This window comes from Scomber scombrus, unplaced genomic scaffold, assembly GCF_963691925.1.
Source record: "Scomber scombrus unplaced genomic scaffold, fScoSco1.1 SCAFFOLD_309, whole genome shotgun sequence".
In the NCBI taxonomy this organism is placed as follows: Eukaryota; Metazoa; Chordata; class Actinopteri; order Scombriformes; family Scombridae; genus Scomber; species Scomber scombrus.
The window spans coordinates 1-12,943 of NW_026910391.1; the positions used below are offsets into that span (position 1 = coordinate 1).

At 42.7% G+C, this 12,943-nt stretch overlaps 1 protein-coding gene across 1 annotated transcript; it reads left to right on the forward strand.

Annotated features, from left to right (window-relative positions):
• Nucleotides 1-617: 617 nt before the first annotated feature.
• LOC133976977 (FSD1-like protein) lies at nucleotides 618-11,483 on the forward strand. Its single transcript, XM_062415116.1, has 13 exons — nucleotides 618-662; nucleotides 3,894-3,989; nucleotides 4,077-4,208; nucleotides 4,329-4,430; nucleotides 4,517-4,539; nucleotides 4,927-5,048; nucleotides 5,115-5,339; nucleotides 5,415-5,513; nucleotides 7,015-7,144; nucleotides 7,842-7,930; nucleotides 9,572-9,826; nucleotides 10,167-10,255; nucleotides 10,776-11,483. Exons 1-13 carry the CDS (start codon nucleotides 648-650, stop codon nucleotides 10,875-10,877), a joined length of 1,479 nt encoding a protein of 492 aa, XP_062271100.1. The 5' UTR covers nucleotides 618-647; the 3' UTR covers nucleotides 10,878-11,483.
• The last annotated feature ends 1,460 nt before the right edge of the window (nucleotides 11,484-12,943 follow it).

The window sequence follows — 12,943 nt, forward strand, 5'->3', positions numbered from 1 at the left end:
GTATGTCTCTCTCTCTTTCTCTGTGTGTGTGTGTGTGTGTGTCTCTCTCTGTGTGTGTGTGTGTCTCTCTCTCTCTCTCTGTGTGAGTGTGTGTGTGTATCATATCTCTCAGAGCTCACGAAGGCAGTTTGCAGGTTTTGCATGTAGATCTGAGAAACTGCAAATGTTCCTCTGATAGTTTTATATGGTTCACTGTGTGTGTGTGTGTGTGTGTGTGTGCGTCTGTGTGTGTGTGTCTGTGTGTGTGTGTGTGTCTGTGTGTGTGTGTGTGTCTGTGTGTGTGTCTGTGTGTGTCTGTGTGTGTGTGTCTGTGTGTGTGTGTGTGTCTGTGTGTGTCTCTGTGTGTGTGTGTGTGTGTGTGTGTCTGTGTGTGTGTCTATGTGTGTGTGTGTGTCTGTGTGTGTGTGTCTGTGTGTGTGTGTATGTGTTTGTGTGTGTGTCTGTATGTGTGTGTGTGTCTGTGTGTGTGTGTGTGTGTGTGTGTGTGTGTGTGTGTGTGTGTGTGTGTGTGTGTGTGTACGTGTATGCGTGCGTGTGTGTGAATGTGTGTGTGCGTGTGGCTTCAGACTCTTATTTTGACATTCCACACAGGAAGTCAGGTGTGTTGTGACGTCAGATCCTCCCGGTGCGTCTCTCTCTGTCAGCTGATGGACACTCAGAAGGTAGGAGGAAGAATCTGATCGATTGATGATCAATAATCACATGTGATCAATGAGCTGAGGGCGGGAAACACATGCACAGAGGGTTAGCTAGCTGCTAGCTGTTAGCTGTTAGCATCGACGAGGATTGGCACTACGATGTGAGTCACACATGCGCAGTAGCGTCCGCCATCGTCCGCCATCTTTGACAGTTATGTACGGCAACACCACTTGGAACAAATCGCGATTCGTGAGAAATATGAACTTTTGAGTGCTTATTACATCTGTAAGGTTATAGTTTATCTTGTATTTATATATAGTTTATTCAGCTGCAGCACTGTGAGAAGAGTTATTACTGTTTCCTCATGTTTATGTGTATAATGTTAATCTAACAGCAGCAGTAGTGTTGTCATAGTTACTGCAGGGCTCCAGCAGGGGGGGTGTTGTCATAGTTACTGCAGGGCTCCAGCAGGGGGAGTGTTGTCATAGTTACTGCAGGGCTCCAGCAGGGGGAGTGTTGTCATAGTTACTGCAGGGCTCCAGCAGGGGGAGTGTTGTTATAGTTACTGCAGGGCTCCAGCAGGGGGAGTGTTGTCATAGTTACTGCAGGGCTCCAGCAGGGGGAGTGTTGTCATAGTTACTGCAGGGCTCCAGCAGGGGGAGTGTTGTCATAGTTACTGCAGGGCTCCAGCAGGGGGAGTGTTGTTATAGTTACTGCAGGGCTCCAGCAGGGGGAGTGTTGTCATAGTTACTGCAGGGCTCCAGCAGGGGGAGTGTTGTCATAGTTACTGCAGGGCTCCAGCAGGGGAGTGTTGTTATAGTTACTGCAGGGCTCCAGCAGGGGGAGTGTTGTCATAGTTACTGCAGGGCTCCAGCAGGGGGAGTGTTGTCATAGTTACTGCAGGGCTCCAGCAGGGGAGTGTTGAGCTGTCAGTCATTACACACCTGACCCGAGGAAAGTTTGTGTGTCTGTGTATTTTTCACATTAATTCTCATAAATATTTGAGTTTGAGTTTATTTTATTTCGATCAGCAAAAAATATATAAATAAAACCACAGAAAAAGAAACCAGTAACACATCCCTCTAACAACAGGGCTGCTTATAGATGCCCTAACCTTTAAACCATACATGTAAATATACGTATATACATTACCTATACATAAACCAGCATACATGCCATCTACACACATCTACACACATATACACACATATACACACCTACATGTACACACTCAGCAAATATCAAGCAAAATAAATATTTAACATTAGTCCCATAAATCATTCCTCACAGTAAAGACTGTATCTTTCCAAAATGAATTTTTTAAACTTATTTTTAAATTGCACCAGATTTTTACTTTTTTTGATCTCATCAGTGAACTTGTTCCACATACCCGTCCAGTTGATAGTCTAACCCTTCATCCAGGCTCAGCCAAGTTTCACAGATTGCGACCACACTGAAGGGTGTAGTAAATTGACCTAAATAATATTTTATACTTTGAAAATTTGCGTCGAGACTTCTGCTATGAAAGTGTATGATCGACACTCCTGTTTGATTGAATTTATTATTAAATTGATCATCAGTATAGTAATCTCAATCAATCACCCTATTATAGAAATTACAGTCTGGGTCATGTCTGTGTTTAGGTCCTGCTTATTTATTAAGAGAGATATGATCCACTATGAAATATAAATACATCCATCTTAGAATGTAACTATACTCCCACATACATAGATAAATAAATAAATGACGTCTTCTGTCCAAAACAGCGTAAGAAAAGACAAAAACGAAAAAAGGAAGAAAAAAATGTTAATAGTTGTTCGAGGGCATATTCATAGTCCAAAAAGAAAAAAGAATAAAGATGATGATAATAATAGAGGTCATCACAAAAAGGATCCTACCGTTCCACGCTTCTGACGACAAACACTTTTACCTGCTCTGGGGAAACATTTAATTTGATAAAGATTTTGCTTTAAATAAGCTTGTTTTATTGCTTCAGAGCGTCGGAGCGTCCAGGTTCACCTCACCTCTCTCTTTAAGGGCTTTTAAATAATATATAAGGTTCATTCCAGCATTGGAGGACACTTCAGGCATCAATTAGTGAAAAATGGACCATTTATTTGAGTATTTCCTGTTAAGTCTTCATGAACAACAGGCTGGAAACCATCAAATGATTTGATTCGTCCTGCTCAGACATCAAAGTAGAACTTTTTATTAGATGTTTTATTTGTTGTGTTTGGAGCAACCCTGAAAAACATATATTTTAAAATATTGTTTAATAAATACTTTTCATTACATTCAGATTTACTCATTTAATTTATATTCATTTAAGGAACTTTGGATGTTTTATGTATTTGCTCAAATACATCATTCATTTAACTATTCAAACTATTCAAAAGACAATAAATTAAACTATTGTGAGCTGAAAAAATCCTTTAAGATTATTTTGATAGATGAGACCTACATGGTAACAGAGTGGAAGGGTTGACTGTAGATAATGACTTAACTTAAACTAACAGAGAAGAAAAAGGCTTTTATATATTCTGACAAAATGTTAGTACATTTAAAACATGATTATACTACACTGTACATTCACATTTAATGTTATTATAGATCATTTGGTCAAAGACAAACTTAGCTATAAAAAAAGAGAAAATGTTTGAAATCTTATTCTGATCATATGAGTAACAGCGTTGTGATGTTAGAAGAAAGGACTCTACTGTTTTCTACCACGGTGTTAGCACATGGCTTGATGATGTCATCCTTATGATGTCACAAAGCTTTGGTAACAGGGCTGTGAGCATAATTACTATTATTTAAAATATGTTTATGATTAAATAAACTGAGACATACATCAACAACATCATCCCACAAAAAGTAGATTAAAATGTGTTTGAACTTTTATATTTGATGTAAGTTTGTCATCAAGAGAAAAAAGCCATCTTAGAGGTTAAGGTTCAACAGCTGTTAGGTGTTTTAAATCCTATTTTGAAACCACTCTTACCTCAGCTATATTTACATTTTGTCTCAAGACATCAATAGTGCATGTTTTAGTATTTTGTGCTTTGATTATTTGAATGGGGGACAGAACATGTCCTCCAATACTGTTATGACCCTTATAGAGTCACATCAGCTGCTAACTTACATCAGGATATATCAATAAATGATTATTACACATAATGTATTATTATTATGTGTGTGTGTGTGTGTGTGTGTGTGTGTGTGTGTGTGTGTGTGTGTGTGTGTGTGTTAAACAGGAAGCTCTGCGCAGGATCATCAGCACGTTAGCCAATAAGAATGAAGAGCTCCAAACCTTCCTGGAAACAGTCGACACCACGCTGTCAGGACTGCAGGTCAGCGTCTGATTGGCTCAGAGGGAACACAGGTGGGCGGGGTCACAACCCAAAACCTATTTAAATATACTTTTCCCGTCCAATCAGGAGGAGTCATCTAAAGTGACGTCAGACCTGGAGGCGGAGCTTGAGCAGCTAAGCTCCGCCCTGGACGAGAAGGGGGCGGAGCTCCGTGGCGCCATTAAAGAGGAGGCGCAGAGGAAGGAGGTGCAGCTCCAGGTAGATAATTAATATATAATTATATAATCAATAATCAATAACCTGTAAACTATAAAGATAATATTTCAGTTGTTTTAGTTTAATCTTGATTGAACGGAGTGTTCTGATTGGTTGTTTCAGAAGCAGCTGTCGGAGGGGCGGGTCGCGATGATGTCGTGCGAGGAGCTGCTCGACTTCGCCAACCAGACGCTGACCATCACCAACGAAGAAGAATTCCTCAAGGTTCAAACATCATTACCTGGAATAAACTTTATTTAAACATTAACGCAACAAAACTTGTTGGAATAAATAAAGTTTTTCTTTTTCAGGCTGCAAAACAAATCAAAGAAAGGTCGGTTCACTATTTACATTTATATTTATCATCTCTTTACTTTCATCATGTTTTAATGTTTTCTTCTTTTCTCATTTTTGTTTCTTTTGTTTTTCATTTATTTGTTTTTTATATTTCGTCACATTTCTTTTCAAACTTAAATTAACTAAACTGAATTTAAACTAAACTAACAAACTAAAAGTTAACAGTAATAAACCCCCCCAACCCTTCATCTAACCCCCCCAACCCCCCCGCAACCCTTCATCTAACCCCCCCCCTCTAACCCCCCCTCTGACTCCTCCCTCTAACTCATCTAACCCCTCCCTTTAACCCCTCCATCTAACCCCGCCCCTCTAACTCCCCCCTATTAACCCCGCCCCTCTACCCCCCCCACCAACCCGTTACCAGGGTAACCATGGCGCCGGCATTCCGGCTGACGACCCGCCCGGCGGCGTCATCGAGCTTTTCAGAGTTCACTGTGGACTTCAGCGTGGAGAGGGCGGGGCTTCAGCGACTTCACTTCCTGCCAGGTGAGTCACGGTTTCTTCTTCTGTGGTTTTATTAAAGGTTGCTGTCTCACTTCCTGTCTGTTGCAGTGCCCGCAGCGCCGCAGGTCGACCCCTCCTGCTGCGTCGTCTGTGACAACACCGTCATGGTTGCCTGGCAACCGGCCGGGGAGGGCGGCGCCGACGGCGGCGGCGGGCGGATTGAACGCTATGAAGTCGAATACAGAAAAACAAATCAGGAGAGCCCGCTGAGAGCAGCAGGGGCATGCTGGGAAAAAATCCATGACATCACAGACACACAGGTCACCATCACAGGTGAGAGGTCAAAGGTCATCCTCGCAGGTGAGAGGTCAAAGGTCACCGTCACTGAATCGTGTTTTTGTGTCTCAGGTCTGAAGTTTGACTCTCATTTCGTTGTCGTTCGCGTTCGAGCCAGAAACAAGGCGGCCGCCGGCGAGTTCTCCGAGCCCGTCGCCATAGAAACCACAGGTACCGATAATCAATATGCCTTCATTACAGTAGTTGCTTTAAGTCCACCTGGGTCCAGCAGAGCACCATGGATCAGATGTGGAGGTTCTGACTCTCATCCCGACCGCTTCACATGTAGAGTCCAACAGAACCACATCAACCACAGAAAGCAGAGAGGAGGTTCTGAGGTCCCCAAACTGGACTCTGTCCTCCCCCCGGCTGCACCTTGAGACTCTGTCCATGAAGATCAGAACCAGGATCAGAGACCAGGGACAGCCCTGATGGAGCCCAACACCCACTGAGACCAGGATCAGAACCAGGATCAGAGACCAGGGACAGCCCTGATGGAGCCCAACACCCACTGAAACCAGGATCAGAACCAGGATCAGAGACCAGGGACAGCCCTGATGGAGCCCAACACCCACTGAAACCGGGACTTACAGCAGACAATGTGAACCCAGCTCTCACAGCGGTTGTTTGGGGACCCAATGGCTCACAGCAGAGACCCTGGTACCCCAAACTCCCACAAGGTCCCCCGAGGGACCCGGTCCTGGTTTGTAGACTGGATGTGTGAACTCCCATGACCCCTCCATGACCCCTCCAGGATCCCTGCAGGGTGAAGAGCTGGTCCACTGTTCCACGGCCAGAACCACATCGCTGCTTCTGAACCAGGTTCAACAACCAGCCGGAGCCTTTCAGCAGCAGCTTCTCCTGGAGGCTGAGTAGTGATCCCTGATAGCTGGACCCCCCGGTCTGCCAGTCCATGGGCCCCTGTCCCCGGTCTGCCAGTCCATGGGTCCCTGTCCCCGGTCTGCCAGTCCACGGGTCCCTGTCCCCGGTCTGCCAGTCCATGGGTCCCTGTCCCCGGTCTGCCAGTCCACGGGTCCCTGTCCCCGGTCTGCCAGTCCATGGGCCCCTGACCCCGGTCTGCCAGTCCATGGGTCCCTGTCCCCGGTCTGCCAGTCCATGGGTCCCTGACCCCGGTCTGCCAGTCCATGGGTCACTGACCCCGGTCTGCCAGTCCATGGGTCACTGACCCCGGTCTGCCAGTCCATGGGCCCCTGACCCCGGTCTGCCAGTCCATGGGTCCCTGTCCCTCCATGACTGCCCCACAATGTCCAGAACCTTCAGCATCTCAGGGTGAACCCCCCCCCCCCCTACTGAGACCAGCCTGGGTTGAGTCCTGCTTCCCTTTCCTGAGTCTCCTGATGGTTTGTCAGAACTTCTTTGAGACTGAAAGTCCTTCTCCATGTTCTCTCTGAACTCCTCTCCACCTGTCTGCTGCTTCCTGAGACCCCTGATCCAGCCAGACCCAAAAGGCTCCTTCACCAGCGCGGTCCACCAGCAGGTTCTCAGGTTGCCCCCCCCCCCCCCACCCCCACCCGCCGCGGCCCCTCCAGGGCTCAGCGGGCCGCGGCCCCTCCAGGGCCCAGCGGGCCGCGGCCCCTCCAGGGCCCAGAGAGTCCAGGAAGGATAACTAACAGTTACCGTGTGTGACTGAACTCTTCTTTGTGTGTCTCAGCGTTTAACTTCGGCTTCGACGCGGCGACGGCTCACCCGGAGCTGAAGGTGCAGAGTGACACGGTGACCTGGGAGCCACAGGGGGTCAAAGGTCACGACCCCCGACTGAAAAGCAAAGAGAATAAAAGCAGGTGAGCGAAGAAGAAGATCATGGTTTACTGTCGAAAGCTCCGCTGCAAAGTTTGTGCTGATTGTTTTTCTGCTGTTGTGACCTTTTTTGTCCCTCTGCTGTCTCCGTACTGCGTCCTCCTCCAGACTCTCAGGTAGAAACAGCTGTTGCTGCCCGGTTGCCAAGCAACCACCAATCACTCATCTGTCATTACTCGCTTCATGCAGCCAATCAGTAACTGCTGACATCACTGTGGACATCACTGTTACATCACTGCTGACATCACTGTTACATCACTGCTGACATCACTGTTACATCACTGCTGACATCACTGTTACATCACTGCTGACATCACTGTTACATCACTGCTGACATCACTGTTACATCACTGCTGACATCACTGTTACATCACATCACTGCTGACATCACTGCTGACATCACTGTTACATCACTGCTGACATCACATCACTGCTGACATCACTGTTACATCACTGCTGACATCACATCACTGCTGACATCACTGTTACATCACTGATGACATCACAGAGTTTTTAATGACATTTTTTTTATTTATTAAAACAACGATTTGTTTTTTAAAACTTTTAATATTTTTTTCATCTCGTCGCTTTAGCTCGACCTCATTGGCTCGTTCACCTCCGTCTGTGTTTTGACCTTTGACCTTTGACCTTTGACCTTTATGTGTTTTTATTATTTGTTAGCAGCAGAAGCGCAACGCCATCGCCCAATAAGACGGCAGGAAGCCGAGCAGGACGCGACCGATTCGCTGGAGAGTCTTACACAGTTCTGGGTAATACACACTAATACACACTATACACACTAATACACACTAATACACACTATACACACTAATACACACTAATACACACTATACACACTAATACACACTAATACACACTATACACACTAATACACACTAATACACACTATACACACTAATACACACTAATACACACTATACACACTAATACACACTAATACACACTAATACACACTATACACACTATACACACTAATACACACTAATACACACTATACACACTAATACACACTATACACACTATACACACTAATACACACTAATACACACTATACACACTAATACACACTAATACACACTATACACACTAATACACACTAATACACACTATACACACTAATACACACTAATACACACTAATACACACTATACACACTATACACACTAATACACACTAATACACACTATACACACTAATACACACTATACACACTATACACACTAATACACACTAATACACACTATACACACTAATACACACTATACACACTAATACACACTAATACACACTATACACACTATACACACTAATACACACTAATACACACTAATACACACTATACACACTAATACACACTAATACACACTATACACACTATACACACTATACACACTAATACACACTAATACACACTATACACACTATACACACTAATACACACTAATACACACTATACACACTATACACACTAATACACACTAATACACACTATACACACTAATACACACTATACACACTATACACACTAATACACACTATACACACTATACACACTAATACACACTATACACACTAATACACACTATACACACTAATACACACTAATACACACTAATACACACTATACACACTAATACACACTATACACACTAATACACACTATACACACTAATACACATTATACACACTATACACACTAATACACACTATACACACTAATACACACTATACACACTAATACACACTATACACACTAATACACACTATACACACTAATACACACTAATACACACTATACACACTATACACACTATACACACTAATACACACTATACACACTAATACACACTATACACACTAATACACACTATACACACTGTACACACTAATACACACTAATACAAACTAATACACACTAATACACACTATACACACTAATACACACTAATACACACTAATACACACTATGCACACTATACACACTAATACACACTATACACACTAATACACACTAATACACACTATACACACTATACACACTAATACACACTAATACACACTATACACACTAATACACACTATACACACTATACACACTATACACACTATACACACTAATACACACTAATACACACTATACACACTATACACACTATACACACTAATACACACTATACACACTAATACACACTATACACACTATACACACTAATACACACTATACACACTATACACACTATACACACTAATACACACTTATACACACTATACACACTATACACACTAATACACACTAATACACACGAATACACACTATACACACTATACACACTAATACACACTATACACACTATACACACTATACACACTAATACACACTATACTCCTAGGCGACCAGGAAATGAGTGGCGGCTGTCACTACTGGGAGCTCCGCCCCCTGGCTGACTGGAAGTCGTTCAGCGTGGGCGTGGCCTATCGCGCTAGCCTGGGGCGCTTCGACCAATTAGGGAAGAGCGCTGGTTCGTGGTGTCTCCACGCCAGCCAATGGCTGCAGAGCTCGCTCGCTGCGAAGCACAACAACCGAGCGAAGGCGCTGGATTGGCCGCTGCCTCAGCGAATTGGAATCTACTGTAACTATGACAACGGTACGAAGAAAAAATCTGATCACTTTGTTTTAAGTTTTTTCTAAAAATGTTCTGAAGTCGTGAATCTGCCTTTCAGTTTCAGCTGAATGTTTGTTTTGTCATAAAGTTTAACGACTGTCAGCAAACAGCTAACAGCTAACTGCTAACAGCTAACAGCTAATGGCTAACGGCTAACTGCTAACGGCTAACTGCTAACGGCTAACTGCTAACAGCTAATGGCTAACGGCTAACAGCTAACTGCTATCGGCTAACAGCTAACGGCTAACAGCTAACGGCTAACGGCTAACTGCTAATGGCTAACAGCTAAATGCTAACTGCTAACAGCTCTGATGTGTTTCAGGTGATCTGTTCTTCATCGACGTCGATCATCTTCGTCTTCTTCACTCTTTCAAAACAAAGTTCAGCCAGACGCTCGTCCCCGCCTTCACGGTTAGTACTACAATACTAGTACTACTACTGCAGTAATACTACAATACTAGTACTACTACTGCAGTAATACTACAATACTAGTACTACTACTGCAGTAATACTACAATACTAGTACTACTACTGCAGTACTACTACAATACTAGTACTACTACTGCAGTACTACTACAATACTACTACTACTACTACTGCAGTACTACTACAATACTAGTACTACTACTGCAGTACTACTACAATACTAGTACTACTACTGCAGTACTACTACAATACTAGTACTACTACTGCAGTAATACTACAATACTAGTACTACTACTACTGCAGTACTACTACAATACTAGTACTACTACTGCAGTACTACTACAATACTAGTACTACTACTGCAGTAATACTACAATACTAGTACTACTACTACTGCAGTACTACTACAATACTAGTACTACTACTGCAGTACTACTACATTACTAGTAGTACTACTGCAGTAATATATATATATTTATATATTTATTGTACCTCTCTGTTGCAGGTTTGGTGCGGTGGGATCGCCGTGGCAACCGGCCTGCAGGTGCCGAGCTTCATGGGAAAGTTTCTCTCCACCAATCAGAGCCTCAGCAACTTGTCGCAGTAAATCGACCAATCAGAGCTCATCTAAGATTTATTTAAATATTTATTGATTAGAGTTTATTAATAATATAAAACTATTATGATCAGAAACTTTGATATCTGCTCTTATTTTGAAAGCCATGGGTTTAGTTGAATGCTTTTATTTTGAAAAATTACTACGGTTATTTTTTAGATTTGGCTTTTATTTTGAAGTTTGTGAATTATTTTTATTTTGAAACACCTCATCATGAATACTGTTGTGCATTTCTACTGACTTTTATTGTGAAGGTGTGGACAGAACTTCCTCTCGTGACTTTTATTTAGAAAAATTAAAAAAGAACAAAAGTGATGAACACAATGTGAAGTTAGCATGCTAACCAGCTAGCACTGTAATACCAGTTTACACCTGCGGAGGCGACGGTGAGTCTGCCTTCAGTCAACAAGAGAAGAAGAAGAAGAAGCACTTCCTCTGTAGCTTAGATGTATTCGAGCAGCTGTTAGCTTAGCATTAGCACTGAGCTGCGGTTGTTAGCTGCTAACAGTGCTAACGGTATTAACAGTGCTAACGGTGCTAACGGTACTAACGGTATTAACAGTGCTAACGGTGCTAACGGTACTAACGGTACTAACAGTGCTAACAGTGCTAACGGTACTAACAGTGCTAACAGTGCTAACAGTGCTAACGGTACTAACAGTGCTAACAGTGCTAACGGTACTAACAGTGCTAACAGTGCTAACGGTACTAACAGTATTAACAGTGCTAACAGTGCTAACAGTACTAACAGTGCTAACAGTGCTAACGGTACTAACGGTACTAACAGTGCTAACAGTGCTATCAGTACTAACAGTGCTAACGGTACTAACAGTGCTAACAGTGCTAACAGTGCTAACGGTGCTAACGGTATTAACAGTGCTAACGGTGCTAACGGTACTAACGGTACTAACAGTGCTAACAGTGCTAACGGTACTAACAGTGCTAACAGTGCTAACAGTGCTAACGGTACTAACAGTGCTAACAGTGCTAACGGTACTAACAGTGCTAACAGTGCTAACGGTACTAACAGTATTAACAGTGCTAACAGTGCTAACAGTACTAACAGTGCTAACGGTACTAACGGTACTAACAGTGCTAACAGTGCTATCAGTACTAACAGTGCTAACGGTACTAACAGTGCTAACAGTGCTAACAGTGCTAACGGTACTAACAGTACTAACAGTGCTAACAGTGCTAACGGTACTAACAGTGCTAACAGTGCTAACGGTACTAACAGTGCTAACAGTACTAACAGTGCTAACGGTACTAACAGTGCTAACGGTACTAACAGTGCTAACAGTACTAACAGTGCTAACAGTGCTAACGGTACTAACGGTACTAACAGTACTAACAGTACTAACGTACTAACAGTGCTAACAGTGCTAACAGTGCTAACGGTACTAACGGTACTAACAGTACTAACAGTACTAACGTACTAACAGTGCTAACAGTACTAACAGTGCTAACGGTACTAACAGTGCTAACAGTGCTAACGGTACTAACGGTACTAACAGTGCTAACAGTGCTAACGGTACTAACAGTGCTAACAGTGCTAACGGTACTGCCCCCTGCTGGTTAACAGCTGCGTTTGTTTGTTTTTGAGCATCAGGATGAAAGTTTGATCAGTTTTATAAAACAATCAGAAAATAGAATTTAATATTTAATATTTAATATTTGTCATCAAATGTTTTTCATAAACTGAAAATAAAACATTTTTTAGATGAAATAAATCAAATGTTTGTCTCCTTTTTATTATTATTATTATTATTATTATTATTATTATTATTATCATTATTATTATTTTTAGGGCCCAAGCGGCGACTGCAGGTCGCCTGGCGTAAGCCCTATAGAAATTGTAATGTTTATTATTATTATTATTATTATTATTATTATTATTATTCTTCCGACATTTCGTGCCCCAATTTCGCCCCTTTCCCAAATGCGAAAATGCTTATACTTTTGCACGGACGTCCGGCCTCATCCGAAATTCGATATTTTTGGGTGGTCGCACATGGTCGACGCAGAATGGCGGAATAGCGCCCCCTACAAAGTCCAAA